Source organism: Mesoplodon bidens (genome assembly GCF_964165515.1).
Source record: "Mesoplodon bidens genome assembly, chromosome: 3".
Lineage (NCBI taxonomy): Eukaryota > Metazoa > Chordata > Mammalia > Artiodactyla > Ziphiidae > Mesoplodon > Mesoplodon bidens.
Genome location: NC_138178.1, coordinates 145,640,212 through 145,654,831, shown reverse-complemented (window position 1 = coordinate 145,654,831; position 14,620 = coordinate 145,640,212). Strand labels below are relative to the sequence as shown.

The 14,620-nt window shown below is 40.5% G+C and overlaps 1 protein-coding gene across 2 annotated transcripts in view; it reads left to right on the top strand.

Annotated features, from left to right (window-relative positions):
* DCAF5 (DDB1 and CUL4 associated factor 5) overlaps positions 1-14,620 on the top strand; it is a 109,686-nt gene that overhangs the window by 24,894 nt on the left and 70,172 nt on the right. For both annotated transcript variants that reach the window (XM_081226897.1, XM_081226898.1), the window contains exons 2-5: positions 6,803-6,946; positions 9,271-9,307; positions 10,233-10,372; positions 12,146-12,275. In XM_081226897.1, the coding sequence (XP_081083023.1) occupies positions 6,803-6,946; positions 9,271-9,307; positions 10,233-10,372; positions 12,146-12,275 (451 nt within the window). The remainder of the gene's footprint in view (positions 1-6,802; positions 6,947-9,270; positions 9,308-10,232; positions 10,373-12,145; positions 12,276-14,620) is intronic.

Genomic DNA, 14,620 nt, shown 5'->3' with positions numbered 1-14,620 from the left:
AATTGCTATCCCCAAGAGTAACTTCTGTTAACCATTTTACATTTGCCCTTCCATGTACAAATTTGTGTATTTTGCTTTAGTAAAATACATCATGCTGTTCATACTCTAATGCCACCTTAACAAGAGTTTGGAAGATTGGGACAAATTCAGGGAGGATACTTAAGAGAAACTAGTATGTTTTAAGGAGTGTATATACCTAATAAATGACACACTGGGCTAAGTGCTTTTATATTTATTATCTCACCCAAACACCTAAGAACCCTGGGAGATAGTTGGCGTTTTCTTCATTTTACAGTCATAAAATTGAAGCTAGAGTAGTAGAATAACTCACCCAGGACACATGGGCGGTGAAACCAGGATTTGAATCCAGACACTTTTATTCAAAAGCTTGCCCTTCCTGTACCACCTTTGCTGCCTACAAAGATGGAACCCTAAACCCTGAATCTAATCCCAGTGTGTCATTTTTTAAAAGAAAATGTTTTCAATAGTTAACACAGTCACTAACACTGCATCTTCGTGATTATGCCGTATCAGAAGAGACAGAGCTGCCTCGTGCTTTTTTTTTTGCCTGCATAAGACATAGTATATCTATGAACAGTAAACTTTTTGCATTTTTAAAATTGTGGTACAATATACATAATACAAAATTTACCATTTTATTTTTTATTTTTTGGCTCTGCCACACAGCTTGTGTGACCTCAGTTCCCCGACCAGGGATTGAACCTGGGCCACCTCAGTGATAGCCCTGAATCCTCACCACTAGGCCACCACGGAACTCCTTTTTTTTTTTTTTTTTTAATTTACCATTTTAACCATTTTTAAGTGTACTGTTCAGTAGCATTAAGTACATTGACATTGTTGTACAACCATCACCACCATCCATCTCCAGAACTTTTTCATTTTGCAGAACTGAAACTCTGTACCCATCAAACAACAGCTCCCCATTGTTCCTCCCCCAGCCCCTGGCCACCACCATTTCTACTTTATGTCTCTATGATTTGACTACTCTAGGTGCTTCATATAAGTGGAATCATACAGTTTTTGTCCTTTTGTGTTTGGCTTATTTCACTGAACACTATTTAATGAGACTTAGTTTGATGGACATGTAAATGTCTTTTGCTCCACAAACAATGTTGTGCTGCAGGAGCATTTGATCCCGAGTTTCAGAGTGCTCTCTCAGATCTGTCCTGTGCTTGGCTGACTTTGAGGAAACCCAAAGCAAATTCTTTCCTTCTGTGCCTCAGCTTTTCTGGACTTTTCTTATTTTAAGAAGAATGTTAAATAATTTCTTTTGTTAACGGCATGGTGTGAGAGCTTGCAGACTTTCTGCGTATAGCTCGCAACCCACTGGAAAAGAGTAATATTTAAATATAAAGTCTTTCTGTAACTACAGAGCTGCTGCCACGATGTGATTATAGTACATTTTAGGATGAATTGGTGAGTTTGATACAGAATTAAATCAAGCCAAAATGACCAGCATAAGTAGCTGTATTCTCTTGGGATTCTCAACTGGGTTGAAGCTAAGCAGTGGTTTGTGAGGAAACCAGGCTTAGAAGGCCTGGCCTCTCCTTGTCCCTTGCCTGGCACTGGCACTAAGCAGAAAGGCCTTGCCTTCCTAAGAGGTCCTGGTGCTCCCCCTGAAGTGTCTGAGAGGCTGGGGCCAACCCCACAAGCACCCAACTGCTGCCAGACTTACGGAGCTGGCTTAAAGGATCATACTCTTCATTTCGATTGTTTGCAGGTCAGTCTCTCTCTGTGGGACTCTACAATACATCTTTGGTTTTTTGAACTGACCAGGTGACTCACAGAGACAGAACTGTAGAGCTTTTTTCATGTTCTAAACTGATTTATCCTTGCTTCACCAGCCCTCCTTTGCTTTGTGGGGTCAGAGTTTTGGGCACAGCTGTTCTGCGCTCTCTACTGGCTTAAAAGCAGCCCAGCAATTTCAGATTATGTCTCAGTTTGCACCGTTGGTGTTTTTTGCCAACCCATGGTTGAAAAGTGTCATCTTTACACAGGGCTCTTAATACCTTGCCTAAGGAAATGGGGGTGGGAGGGGCATGTACACCTTACATCTTCTGACACTGACCTTGAGGGCAAAGCAGAGGAAGCAGGCCCTGCCATAGTGATAGTTTCTGCCTCAGTGATTCCAGTCTTCTGTGGACTTGGGCTGTCATCATCATTTTAGGTACTAAGGACACATCATTTTATTTTATTTTTTATATTAATTTATTCATTTATTTAATTTTTGGCTGCATTGGGTCTTCGCTGCTGCACACGGGGTTTTCTCTAGCTGCTGAGAGCAGGGGCTACTCTTTGTTGTGGTGCGCGGGCTTCTCATTGTGGTGGCTTCTCTTGTTGTGGAGCACGGGCTCTAGGTGCACGGGCTTCAGTAGTTGTGGCACACAGGCTTCAGTAGTTGTGGCTCGCGGGCTCTAGAGCACAGGCTCAGTAGTTGTGGCACACGGGCTTAGTTTCTCTGCAGCATGTGGGATCTTCCCAGACTAGGGCTCGAACCTGTGTCCCCTGCATTGGCAGGCGGATTCTTAACCACTGCGCCACCAGGGAAGACCCAGGACACATCGTTTTAAATGATCCCAAGGCACTCTACAAATAACCATTCATTTAAAATCAGAAAGAATTTATTTGGCAAAATTAAATCTAGAATGAGCATTAAAGATAATGCTGTCTGGGTGATAGGGGAAGATCCTTTGGCTGAGAATGTTTATGACTTTGAGTGCATAGGTATAGATATTCTGTTTTCTTTTTTATTGAACTTTTTTTTTTTTTTTAAGCTGCTGCAGTTCAAGAGAGGTTGTACTGCTGCCTGCATAGGTCTTAATGAACAAACACAGAGGTGCCCTCAGTTATATTTTTTTGCTATGGGTATCCCAGCACATCCTGGAGAGTCTTATTTTCTTTTTCTATCATGAACATTAAAAAAATATGGTATTATTTTGCATATTTAAAACTATATACTTAATGTTTTCCTTTACATGTCCTTCTGAAACTTGTTTTTAGTACTTAATACTAGGTTTTCAAGATGTATTCATTTCAGTACACGTATCTGTAGCTCATTTTAAATGCTGTATAGTGTTCCATTGTGCTTAGATTTCATTCGTGTTTGTATTCCAATCGGTTTTATCAGTTTATATATTGATGGATATTTATGTTATCTACCTTTTTTTTGCAATCGGTTTTATCAGTTTATATATTGATGGATATTTATGTTATCTACCTTTTTTTTGCTATTATGAACAATGCGGCAGTGAACATTCTTTTGTACATTTCTTTGTGCCATTTTGTAAGAAGGTATCTAAATTATAATGTACATTTCCCCGATACTACAGAGGTTGAGATCCTCTATAATCTCTGTTGGCCATTTGGTTTTCCTCTTCTGTGAGTTGTCATATTTGCCTTTTTTCCTAGTTGTTTTCAAAGTTGATTTGTAGGAATTCTTTGTATGTTCTTTATAATAAAGAATATGTTCTTTATAATAAGCCATTGTTCTATAATAAGCCATATGTTCTATTAATAAGCCATTATCGGTTTTGTGCATTGCTAGAATCTTTATAATTTCAGGAAAGCCTTTCCTGGTCCCTGTCCCTGCTCCCTCCGTTTACTCCAGTTAAGTTGGTTTCTGTTTTTATTCCTGTGGTCCTTTGTTTTATTCTTAACTACTCATTTTTGAGTTGTGCTGCCAAGTCAGAGAATCCCTTCAGTTGTCCATCAGCTGAATTTGCTTTGCCAGTTATGGTTTATTTTTCATTCTATAAGGCAAGCAATCCAGAGTAGTGGTTAAGAGAGTGGGGAGTCTTAACTGCTTGCTTTTGAATCTTGGCTCAACCACTTTACTTACTGTTGTGACCTTGGCAGATTACTTAACCCTCTTGTACTTGACTTTATAATCTATAAAACCCATGAGAGTAGAGCTGTTATGATCCCAGTTTTGTATTTGATGAAACTCAGGCTCAGGGAGATTGGATTAGAAACATGAGTAAGTTGAAGAAACATGTGGGCCTCTTTATCTTTTAATTTTTCACTTTTGATAGAGACATGGGCACAGAGAAATATTTCCCTAAATATAAGATATAAAGTAACAAAAACAGTGCCAAGTCCCTGACCTGTGGCCTCAAGTGTTGGGGAAAAACAGTACGAGTAGAGACTATGTAGAACTAAAGTGCCCATAGCCTGTTTAAATCTATTAATAGGGAGGAAAACCCCTTTATGCCATTTTTCATTAAAATAAAACAACAAAAACCCAAAGCTTATTTTCATGACCTTAACTTCAAAGAGACATAGAATTTAAATAACTGTCCCAGGCCAGAGAACTCATAGTTGAATTAGGCAGATCATAAACACAGAACATTGTGGGCCGTACTTAAGGGATCATTCCATTAAGGGTAGACAGTGAAATACTTTGGGGGAGGACACAGAACTTGATTTTGACGGACAATGGAAGGAAGAAGGATCTCAAGAAACAAAGGAACTCAAGAAATGAAGGCAACTTCTTTCTAGGGGAGGGAGAAGAAGTATGATTTGGCTACTATGTTTTCTACTGGTTTTTTTTTTCTACTAAAAGAGGAAATATGTTTATGGCAAAAATGTCAAGTAGTAAAGGAAGGTATAAAGTAAAAATTAAAACATAAAATTTTCCAATGGTATATACCCAAAGGAACTGAAAGTAGGGACTTGAACAGATATTTGTACATCCATATGCTCTTAGCAACGTTATTCACAATAGCCAAAAGATGGAAACAACCTAAATGTCCATAGATGGATGAATGGACTAAAAAAAATAATGGTATGTGTGTAATGAAATATTACTCAGCCTTACAAAGAATGAAATTCTGATACATGCTACAATATGGATGAACCTTGAAGACATTATGCTAAGTGAATAAGCCAGACACAAAAGGACAAATGTATGATTCCACTTATATGGGAGTACCTAGAGTAATCAAATTCATGGAGGCAGAAAGTAGAATGGTGGTTACTGAGCACTGGGGAGAGTTACAGTTTATTGGGTACAGAGTTTCAGTTTGGGATGATGTAAAAGTTCTGGAGATGGGTAATGATGATGGTTGTACAACACTGCAAATATACTTAACGCCACTGAATTGTATGCTTGTAAATGGTTAAAATGGTGCATTTTCTGCTATATATATTTTACCACAATGTAAAGTGTCCAAACAATTCTAGCCTAGAGGTGGTGTCCACTAAAAACTTCTTTTGTAGCCATCTAGATATGCAAATACAAGCATAGATATGCAAGCATAAGACATTCATTCAATGTCTACTCTTTAGGACATTCATTTAGGTGCTGGGAATTCTGCAGTGAACAAAACTGACAAGGTTCCTGCTGTATTGGAGCTTTTTAAAAATTTGTTTTACACAAATGGATGTTGGTATGCATACTGTTTTACACCTCATTTTTTCCCCTAACAAAGACCTTTGGTCATCTTTCCGAGTTAGTTCTTACAGATCTACTGATTGAGTGGTTGCATGGTATGCCCTTGTTATGGATGTGATATAATTTGTGGCTATTATATTGAATGGAGGAGGGGAGGCAGAGGTATAGAGCTTACTATGGCTTGCTGCCCATGTTTACTCCTGTTGTAAGTTAAATTTTTATTCGGAGTACAATATAGGTTTGTTGTAAAGAGTCAAGCAGGGCTTCCCCAGTGGCGCAGTGGTTGAGAATCCGCCTGCCAATGCAGGGGACACAGGTTCGATCCCTGGCCCGGGAAGATGCCACATGCTGCGGATCAACTAAGCTCGTGTGCCACAACTACTGAGCCTGTGCTCTAGAGCCCGTGAGCCACAACTACTGAGCCCGCGTGCCGCAACTACTGAAGCCCACACGCCTAGAGCCCGTGCTCCACAATGAGAGAAGCCACTGCAATGAGAAGCCCGCGCACCGCAACGAAGAGTAACCCCTGCTCGCCGCAACTAGAGAAAGCCCGCGTGCAGCAACAAAGACCCAACACAGCCCAAAATAAATAAATTAAAAAAAAAAAAAGTCAAGCAGTGCCAAATCTATAAAGTGAAAGTAAAAACCCTCTTAATCTGTCCTCTACCTCTCTCTTAATCCTATTCCCTGGCAGTAGTAACCACTGTTTACAGTCCATTGTTCATGCTTCCAGATGTTTATAATGCATTTGCAAATATAAAGAATATGTAGAACATGTATCTTCTCATTCTCCAGGAGCTGGCTCATGCAGTATAATATTGCTCATTCAACTCAGACTGTTGAGAGTTATGCAGAGGAAAGACTGGACTGAGCTTCATGAGAGCCAAGTTCTGTCTTAATCCTTCTACTGTGACAGGGAATTCCTCCTCAGTTGTCATTTGTCTGGTGTCCCATAGTCAGTGAGATCACATCAAGGAGAGTGCTTTGGAAACTATTATGCTATAAATACTAGCATATTTAGAGTTCTTTGGTTGCAAGCAGTAGAAACCAACTCAGGTTCTGTTAGACAAAAAAAAAAAAGGTGGGGGGACATTAGTGGAAGGATTTTAGGTAGCAAATGAAGAAATATTTAAACAACTGGTTCTCTGGAAATTCAGAAATTTCTCTGTATCTGTTCAAGATGTAATTTCTGGGGAAAAGTGAGTGGCTTAGAGGCCATGTATCTACTGATGGTTTAGGGGGTAGAGTTCTGGGTTTATGTGTCCCATCAGAATCTCACAGAGTTGGGGAGATGCAGTTTTGGAAAGTATGGGATTCAGGCTGGCAAAACCAAATGTCAGCCTTGAAATGTCAGCGCTTTTAACTCTAGATTCTTACTCGCCTCTCAAGGAGGAGATGATCGCCGGGTTCTACTATGGCACATGGAACAAGCTATCCACTCCAGAGTTAAGCCCATACAGCTGAAAGGAGAGCATCATTCCAACATTTTTTGCCTGGCTTTCAACAGTGGGAACACCAAAGTATTCTCTGGAGGTGAGAAGGAGACTTCCCCTTGGGAAATGGTGGCTGGGATTCCAGATAAAGGAGTGCTAAAATTATTCCTTAATTTTCCTTCCTTTATCTCATTGAGTTGTGGAATTACTGGTTTCCCATAGCTTGTCTTCTCTGCATTACAGCAGTTTAGACACATGTATTAGACTAATGTCTGTCTGTCCTTTCTCTCCTTTGCTCTTGTTCTTTCTCTCTTTCTTTTTTGGTAGAAAACTTTTCACATTGCAGTCTGGTACACAGAAACATGTTAGAAGAGTACTTAACCTCAATATGTGTGGTACACTCTGATTTTTTTTTTTTCTATTCTATTCTGTTTTGTTTGTAAAGATTTTAAAGGTTGTGACTCAAATTGGTGTTATGACCCATGGGTGGCTCCTGTTTGAAAAAACGTCGTGTTGGGGTGTAATTGGAATGGCTTTTGCTCAAGCCAGCCTCTTGATGATGGCATCCATCAGTCACACTCCTTTCTGACCACTACATTTCTAGCCCTGACCTCTCTTCTGCACTGCAGATTTCCCCACTGAATATCTACCTTTGTTTTCCAAAAGTAATTTAAATCCAGCAGATCTAAAACTAAGATTATTAGTCCTTCTCCCCTGCACAAATATTTCCTCTTGTTTCCTGGTTTCCCTTTCTCGGTTATTATCACCATTCAACTAATTATAGAAGTTGTTAGGCTTAACTTTTAAGGAACTGCTGACACTGGAGCATTTTCAGCTGACAGAAATGACAGTTTCACGTGGTTCAGTCGAATAGAAATCTCAAAGTCGGCCTCAGACCTGCCTTTCTTTCAGTTTCACATCGTGTAAGTCACCAACTACACTGTCAGATCCAGCTTGGAAGCCTCATATCCATCCTTTAGTTTCTGCTCTCTTGCTATACCAACTGCTCTGATTCAGGTCCTCATCTTTGGCCTGGACTACTGCAGTGTCCTGCTGTGATTTCTGCTACCGGTATCTAAATCTCCTTATTCGTTGCTTATACGAGTTTTCTTCAACCATGTGGACCTTTGACTCTACATGTCCATCCACAGGATAAAGCCTAAATCCAGTCTACCTATCTGGCCTCATCTTCCTCCCCTGCACCTTGTGTTCTAGTTCACTAAATCACTTGTCATCTTAAGTGCCCTGTGCCTTTTGCCCATACTGGTCCTCCATAGGCCATGATTAATTGTCCAGACCCCACCAATTCCCGTAAGTCTTCCATCGGTAAGAGTTTTGAGTTATTTGAGTTTCTATTCAAGTGTCTCCTTCCCCGTAAAAATATTCCCCCTTTGTGCCATGTACTTTCACCCTGCTCATAAAGGACACAATTGCTCCTTTATCTGTGTCCCCATTGTAGAGCATATCGCTACAATAAGATAACCCGTCTTGTCACTATTAGTTGTTTGTGCAGGTGGACTGTGAATTCCTCCATCTTATTCATTCCTCTCGTATCCTCAGCACCTCACACTGTGCCTGTTACCTAAAAGGCATTAGTATGGGTTTGATTTACTTGGTATGAACCCACAATAGAGTTACAGTGAGGACTTTAAGGTGACCTGGCCACATCTCTACTGCTTATGCTTTTAGCATAGAGTGGGAAATTTTTTTACTGTCTTCATTTTGGGATTTTTATTTTTTGGCTACATAAACCATTTGAAGGCAGGACTACACATATCATGGATGCAATATTTTTAGATTCCTTGAGAAATGCAAGAGAAAAAAGTTGTGGATAAAAACTTTCCCATTATTTAGGATCACACTATCATTAGATTTTAATGCTATAAAAGATGATGAGGGTATGAATAGTAGCAAACGTTTGTTAGGAGCTTAGTCCTACTCCAAATGCTTTTATATTCTTGTCTTCACGATAACTCTATGAAGTAGATACAATTGTTATTCCTATTTTGCTGAGACATAGAAAAGTTACAGATATTTTTCCAGGTCTCACAGTTAATGAATGTTTTGTTTAAAAAAAAAAAAAAAAAAGCTAGCTTGGATGAATGGATTGATTTGCCCATGATCATTTATTCTTTTCCTGAATAGCCACAGTTTTTTGTTTTTTTAATCATCCACTGGATAATGCATTTTGGAAACTGTTATTATGTTATATCTACATGCTATTATGCTTTTTCAAATTCTCTATAAGAATATCTTACCTTCTTCATTATTTTTATTAACCTTTTTCTAATTAACACTCCTAATTTGTAAATATTAACATTGACTTTGTTCATTTGTTTTTGCTGAAATCTTTAAAATACTGAATTGTAATATGAACAGGATCACTTTGCAGGAGTTACCAAATGTCTGCTTTTTCCCTTGCAGGAAATGATGAGCAAGTTATCCTCCATGATGTTGAAAGGTAAATAGATTGTTGGTATGTGAAGGTAATTAACTCTATCTTTCATATGAAGAAAGGCAGGTATCTCTTTAGACCGAAATAGTTCTTGTTTTTTGAAGAAAATAACATGAAATCAACTGTCCTCTGCTGAAAAAGATTTCTGTAATAGTTTTGAAATAAAATTTTGATTTAAAAAAGATTTACAAAGTTGATATAAAATTATAGTTTTCAGGTAAAAATTTAAAGGGAGAGGTTGGAAGGGAAGGAGACATAATATTTAACCCTCACAGTAATTTTATGAGGCAGTACTATGATGATCTCAATTAGGAAACTGAGGTATAGAGATATTAGGTAACTTAAGGTCAAGTGATGTTAGGATCTGAACGTAGGCAGCCTGGCTTTGGGGCCATGCTTTTACTCACCACGCCAGACTGCCAGGAATCCCTCTTCTACCCCTGCTGGCATCAGGGCTGCTTTAAAGCTTTCCCTCGCTTTTTGGAAATCCAGCACCACCCCCAAGACTGTACACAAGCAGATGCATTCTATAGTAAGTGAAAACATGAAACTCATCAGTTGAGTCACTTTTTTGGGGGTGGGGATGTTAGTTCCCCAAACAGGGATTGAACCCAGGCTCCAGCAGTGAAAAGCACTGAGTCCTAACCACTGGACTTTCAGGGAATTCCCTTGAGTCACCTTTAAATATGCTTATTTAGTGCAAAAAACAAACTTGTCGTGAAGTCTTATCTCTTTAGTAATACTTTTTTTTCTAACCTGGAAGTTGAATACCTACTTTTTTGTAAATGTAATATCCTTTGGGTTTAGCTAGGTTGACTTTCTCCTGGAAATGAAAGAGAACTCCATTCTAGGAACTAGAGGGCTTTAACTCTGCACTACTTTTGTGTGTATGTGTGTGCCTGTGTGCCTCTCTCTGCTCTCTGTCTCTCAGCAGTGAGACCTTAGATGTGTTTGCTCATGAAGATGCGGTGTATGGCTTGTCAGTGAGCCCAGTGAATGACAACATTTTTGCCAGCTCCTCAGATGATGGCCGGGTTCTCATCTGGGACATCCGGGAATCTCCCCATGGAGGTAGGGTCACTCTGCAAAAGGTGGTTGGATTGTGTTGAAGAGTTTAATGTCAGGTTCATAGCAGATCCAGTCTGTGACTTGAGTAGACTGGGTAGAAGTGCTATAAAGGGAGAGGAAACTCACATAGGGACATAAATGTGTCTCTGGAGGTCCCACCTTACCCCTGAGTACTCAGAAGTGAGGCACCTCTGCCAGTCCTCCTCCAATCACTTGTGAATCTCCACGGACCTTTGCCCCTGGAGTAAACACCACAGTATCTTGCTGTGTAGTAGCCCCAAGGAGCAGAACATGTGGTGCCTCATTTGTGGAGAGTAGCCACCAAGGGCCAGCTTTGTGCATGGTGCTGACATGCACATATTCTTGGTTATTTACAGAGAATGGGGGTGTTGTGCACTTGGTTACATCCTAGATCCAGGGTTGTTATTTTGCTGAAAGAACCACAGAACCTCACCTTCACTGTGCATAGGAACTTAAAATGATAGCAGATACCCTCTGTTTAAGGGGGATTGTCTGGGTGAGTTCCTCTTCCAAATGTGTTCTTTGGGTCTCTGAAGTGTAAAATGAAGAATTTGTCTTGTTGAATTTCTCTGAAGTTCTTCAGGAAATGCATCTTTTCAGCTCATTTCCTGCACAGAGACTTCTGTCACTCTATCTTCAAAGGCTCTTTCCTCCAGCATACCCTCAGTGCCACCCCCAGCCCCACTCTTGGTGCAGCTTTGTCATGACCATACCTGTGTACATAGAGTTACTATCTTGCCTACCTTGTCTGGCAGGCTCTGAGTCTTTTTATTCTTCTATATTCTGAGCGTTTAACATGCTCGTCTGTGCTCATTATTGAGGTTCAGGCTATAAGAGAAGTTTGTTCTCAGAGTCAGGCAGGTATGGTAGCCAAAAGCAGCAGCTATGGTTGAGTGAAATGGCTTGCTTGTTACGTGAACTTCTCCTTTGTCTGAACTGCCTCGTGGCTGAGATTATTGAGCACTCCCTGTGCCCAGAGGCCTGTGAAGTAATCACATATGGAAATCATAGGCTGAGGAGTGCTTTCTGTCTGTTGTTTCTAAACAACTTCCATAGGAGTATGTCCCCCCAGGCAGCAAAGTGATTCCTTCCTCACCTGGAGCCAGCTAGTATATGCAAGAGGCTGCAGGGTTTCTAGGTGAAGTTGATTAGAAACTGGCTGGATGCAAGAGAAGTTCAAGTACTAGATGAAATGAAATCTTAAAATTCTAGACTGAGGCTAGTTTCTTTTCAACTTAGGGAGCAGTATTACCAGAAGGAAAAACTGCACTATTGTTTTATTTTGTCTTCATTAAATCTTTGTGTAGTTTTAAAACCTTCAATTTCTTAAGCTACTAAATTTGGATTAAGGTATAATAATCCTACCAGTAATTGACTGTGAATTTTTTTAGCTCATGAGGAATTCAGTTGTACTTACTGTAAAACAGCTTAACTTCCCATTTACAGTGACCATTCCTGTTTTGTTACAGGATCTGAATAGGTACTATGTTTATTTCTCAGCATTATAGCTTAAAATTTGTGTTTGTGTATTTAAGTTGCTGTTTGCAGACTTTCTGGTGCAGAAGGGTGTGTGCCAGGACTTGTGGGGACCTTGTGAACAAGCGTGGCTACTGGAATGATGTCCTACACTGGCTTCCAGCCCACTGGGGTGATTGTTAACGGCTGTGCTCCTCTTGCTTTCACATCCCTGCTTGTCTGCCTGCCACAGGCCCAGCAGTGCCTGAAGTGGACTGATCAGAATTTCTCTCTTCACAGAGCCCTTCTGCCTGGCCAACTACCCATCAGCCTTTCACAGTGTCATGTTCAACCCTGTGGAGCCCAGGTTATTGGCCACAGCCAATTCAAAGGAAGGAGTGGGACTCTGGGATATTCGAAAACCTCAGAGGTGAGCCCCCTTTGTTCAGAAGTTGTTAAAACTTTCCCCTGACTCAACTCTCAGGTAATGTCATCAGTCAGCGATGGTCTTGAGAACCTGGTTGGCAGTTGATCTCAGTTGGACATCTCCTAACATATCCCAGTGTCTCTGAAGCCAGGGGTACCCTATTTCCAGGGGGCAGGCAGTGTGAGATATCCACACTCCTTGCTAAGGAGGAATCATAAATTGTAATCTGGACTCTAGACAGGATCAGTTCTAGGCAAACTTTGCAATGGCAGAGCTCTCTTCAGCACTACCTTCTGTCTTTAGGTCCAGGGTTCCCCAGATGCATGGGAGGTCTTCTGGGGGAGTGATGGTGATTTGTTAAACGCATTGCCCCTGAACTGGGGATTCTTAACCCCGGGCTGAAGGGGATATGAGCTTCAGGAAGACTGTGAACCCCCAAACTGCATGGAAATTATATCGTGTATTCATCTAAGTCTGTTTTTCTGAGAAGGGAGTTTAGTTTTTTTCAGTTTCACAAAAGGACCGGTGACTACAACAATAAGGTTAAGAGCCACTGCACTACAGTGTTAGGGACCTAATGTTCCCCTTCTGTTTGCATTATTAAAGAGTACGCTTAGGACAATTCTGAGCTGATGGTGCGAATCACTAATGGGGGAATTTCAGACATCATTAAGAGAAATATGTGGATGGGGCAAGTAGAGCCTCTTTCATGTTCCTTAGATCCCATGGGCGAGAGATGACCTTTTATGGCATCTGTGCATGAAGCCAAACCTTGCTTTATGAAAGATTTGCATGCATTGCTAGCTCCTCTGAAAATTCTACATGGAGGTAACTTCCCACTTTAAGGTACTATTGCAGAAGAGTATCATGGAAAGTAAGCGAGGTTATGACTTCTTTCATGGGCCTTGGATGAAAGGGGCAATTGAGTACAGAGGATTATCTTCCTTGGTGATTTTTAGTTCTAGCTACTTCTCTCCATGGGGTAGTGTGATGAGGTTGGATCTATGGCAGATCTGTGTAGCCCAGAAGGGGATCCCTGGTGTTGAGCAGGGCTCCCTGAGGCTCCATAGGGCAGCAGAGATTTCTCCTGCTCTCTGTAGCCTATGCACCTGGCTCTTCCTTTTCCATGTGGCTGAAATGCGGGTAGTAGCAGGACCCCTATTGTGCCTTTTATGCTGTGTGCTGAGGGAGGCTTGTTCTCTGCCATTGAGACAATCTCCTGTGTTCGGCTCTAGCCTCCTCTGCCACTTCGGGCTCTTCAGGAACAACTGTTCTGCCTTGTCCTTATCACAAAAGGCAGAATTTGGACTAAAGATGCCAGCTTTCTCCCAACCTGCTATCTCCCACACTGAGAATGAATAGCTGGCAACGGGAGTGAGCCCTGAGCAATTCAATTCATCCCCAGTGGAAAGCTTGAGTAGTTCATGATGTCAGCAGTGTCTTGAGAGAAGAGGGGGGTTGAACGTTAATGCTTCTCCCAATTTTCCTCTACCAGCTTCTTACTGTGCATTATACTTGGGCCCTCCTCCCCTTTCTACTTGTCTCCTCACTAAACATGGCTTCTTTCTTTTCAAACAATTCTAAGTGAGATTTCTGCTTTACTTTTATAGTAACATTTATTAGATTTAAGGTCTATATCCAGAAAAGTGTAATGAAAAGAAAAAAAAGATAGAAAAAGAAAATCCCATCTCAAGATTATCTCTGTTGCTTGTATGTTTTTTAAATGTTTTACATCAATACAGTACTTCTCTTTCCTGGTCTCTAGTCACTATGTCCAAAGGTAACTACAGTGAACAGTTTCTTATGTATCTGTCCAGAACATAACTTAATGCGTGTAACTCACATAAAGAATATATATCCTTAAAAGAATTTAGACTAAAGGAACCACATAATAAAACCACTGTGCTCAGCTTCTTTTTTCAATTAATAATAGGCCTTGGAGCTTTTTTCATATAAGCACTTGCAAGTCTAGCACATTCTGTTAATTGGCTACATGGTATTCCATGCACATGATGTACCCAACAGCCACACTTCTTGTTTCCTGTTTGGGCCATCATAAACTATGCTTCACTGACCCTGGTCACACATCTATCTTGGCCTACCTTTGCAAAAATATCTAGGTAATTGCTGCACCAAACAAAGAGTGTACGTTTTTACATTTTTTATAAAAATTGTCAAATTTTCCCACGACCACAAAAGGCTGCACTGATTTACAAACCTACCAACTGTGCATGAGGCTACATGCATCTCCAGACCGTCATGAACACTTAAACTGTTGCAGGTCTTATGGGGGAAAAATATCTTCTTGTTTTGATTACTTCTTCATTTATGAGTGAGATTATGTGGTT